This window comes from Neopelma chrysocephalum, unplaced genomic scaffold, assembly GCF_003984885.1.
Source record: "Neopelma chrysocephalum unplaced genomic scaffold, ASM398488v2 Primary Assembly neopelma1_94658, whole genome shotgun sequence".
NCBI lineage: Eukaryota > Metazoa > Chordata > Aves > Passeriformes > Pipridae > Neopelma > Neopelma chrysocephalum.
In genome coordinates, this window is record NW_020923364.1 from 880 (window position 1) to 2,871 (window position 1,992).

The window sequence follows — 1,992 nt, forward strand, 5'->3', positions numbered from 1 at the left end:
GGGGAATGCGGATGGGGATGAGGGTGGGAAATGGGAATGGGGAGGGGAAGGGGAACGGGAATGGGGATGGGAATAGGAATGGGGATGGAAGTGGGAATGGGATGGGGATGGGAAGGGGAAAGGGAAGGGGAGTGGGAATGGGAAAGGGAATGGGAATGGGTATGGGAATGGGAGTGAGAATGGGGATGGGAGTGGGAATGGGGATGTGGGTGAGAATGGGAATGGGAATGGGGATGGGAATGGAGATGGGGATGGAGATGGGGGTGGGGATGGGGATGAGGGTGGGAATGGGAAGGGGAATGGGAATGGGAAGGGGAATGGGAGTGGGAATGGGACGGGGATGGGAATGCAATGGGAATGGGATGGGATGGGGATAGGGGTGGGAATGGGGATGGGAATGGGGATGGGAGGGGGGATGGGAGTGGGGATGGGAACAGGGATGGGAATGGGGATGGGAAAGGGAATGGGAGTGGGAATGGGAAAGGGAATGAGCCCCTCCATCCCATCCGGAGCTCTCTGTTCATGTCTTGTCCCTGTTCTCTCCATCCCATCCCATCCCATCCCACCCCACCCCACCCCACCCCACCCCACCCCATCCCATCCCATCCCATCCCATCCCATCCCATCCCATCCCATCCCATCCCATCCCACCCCTCTCCCCTCTCCCCCAGGCCCCTCCCCCTTTCCTCCAGCCCTCCCTTCCCGCCCCCAAATCCCGGGAATCCCGCCGGGATCTCACATTCATGAACCCGCTCTCCAGCCCCTCCTCCAGGGCCGGGAACCCCTCGGGGCTCATCCCGGGGGTCCCATCTCCGATCCCGGGGGTCCCTTCCCGCATCCCGGGGGTCCCGTCTCCGATCCCGGGGGTCCCATCTCCGATCCCGGGGGTCCCGTCTCCGCTCCCGGGGGTCGCGGCCGCCGTTCCCACATCCCAAGTTTCCTCGGGATTATCCAGGAAGGCGAAGGAATCCCGGAGCTCCCGGGAGAGCCGCGTCTCTTCCGCGTCTCCTGTTTTGGGGGGGAACAAGGGGGGGTTTGATCCCCATTTCAGCCCGGGGGGGGGGCCCGGGGGGCCCCCCCCCCCCCCCCCCCTCCCCGGCGGCTCCGGGGGTCCCGGGGGGGTCCCAGGGGGGTCCCGGGGGTCTCCCTTCCCCCCTGTCACCACTGCGGCTCTGGGGGTCGCGGGGGGTCCCGGGGGTCTCCCCACCCCCCCTGTCACCGCTGCATCTCTGGGGGTCGCCGGAGGGTCCCGGGGGGGTCCTGGGGGGGTCCCGGGGGTCTCCCTTCCCCCCTGTCCCCCGCGCGGGCCTGGGGGTCGCGGGGGGTCCCGGGGGTCTCCCCACCCCCCCTGTCACCGCTGCATCTCTGGGGGTCGCCGGAGGGTCCCGGGGGGGTCCTGGGGGGGTCCCGGGGGTCTCCCCAACCCCCCTCTCACCGCTGCGGCTCTGGGGGTCGCAGGGAGGGGTCCCTCCCCCCATCCCCTCATCCCCCCATCCCCCCGACCCCCCTCTCACCGCTGCGTCTCTGGGGGTCGCGGGGGGTTCTCGGGGGGGTCCCCTCATCCCCTCGGCTCCTCCTGTCCCCGCTGCGGCTCCGGGGGTGGCGGGGGGGTCCCGGGGGGGCGGTTCCGGGGGTGTCCCGGAGCAGGACGGGGCAGGGCAGCCCCCGGGTGAGGCGGGACAGGTTGGAGGTGACGTGCAGGGGGACGGTGACGGAGAAGGGCCCCGAGATGTGAAGCCCCGCGCACTTCTCGGCCCGGGAAACCCCCCGGGGGGACCCCCCCGGCCCCGCCCGGAGGGTTTTGGGGGTGGTGGGCTCCGATTTGGGGCTGCTCTGGGGGTCCCGCGGGGGTTCCTGCGGCTCCGGGGGGGGTTCCGGGGGGGGGTTCCGAGGGGTCGAGGCTCTGCTGGCGCTGAGGGACCTTCCCCGGGGGGGCTGTGCCGGAGGGGGGGGTCAGAACGGGGGGAGGGGGGCACAGGGGGGAGGGTTGGG

At 70.6% G+C, this 1,992-nt stretch overlaps 1 protein-coding gene across 1 annotated transcript in view; it reads right to left on the reverse strand.

Moving 5' to 3' along the window:
• Positions 1-1,935, reverse strand: part of LOC113980561 (rho GTPase-activating protein 30-like) — a gene marked incomplete at both ends in the record, with an annotated part of 2,570 nt that extends 635 nt beyond the window's left edge. The window contains 2 exons of the mRNA XM_027707790.1: positions 740-1,008; positions 1,515-1,935. Coding sequence (XP_027563591.1) covers positions 740-1,008; positions 1,515-1,935 — 690 coding nt within the window. The remainder of the gene's footprint in view (positions 1-739; positions 1,009-1,514) is intronic.
• Positions 1,936-1,992: the final 57 nt, after the last annotated feature.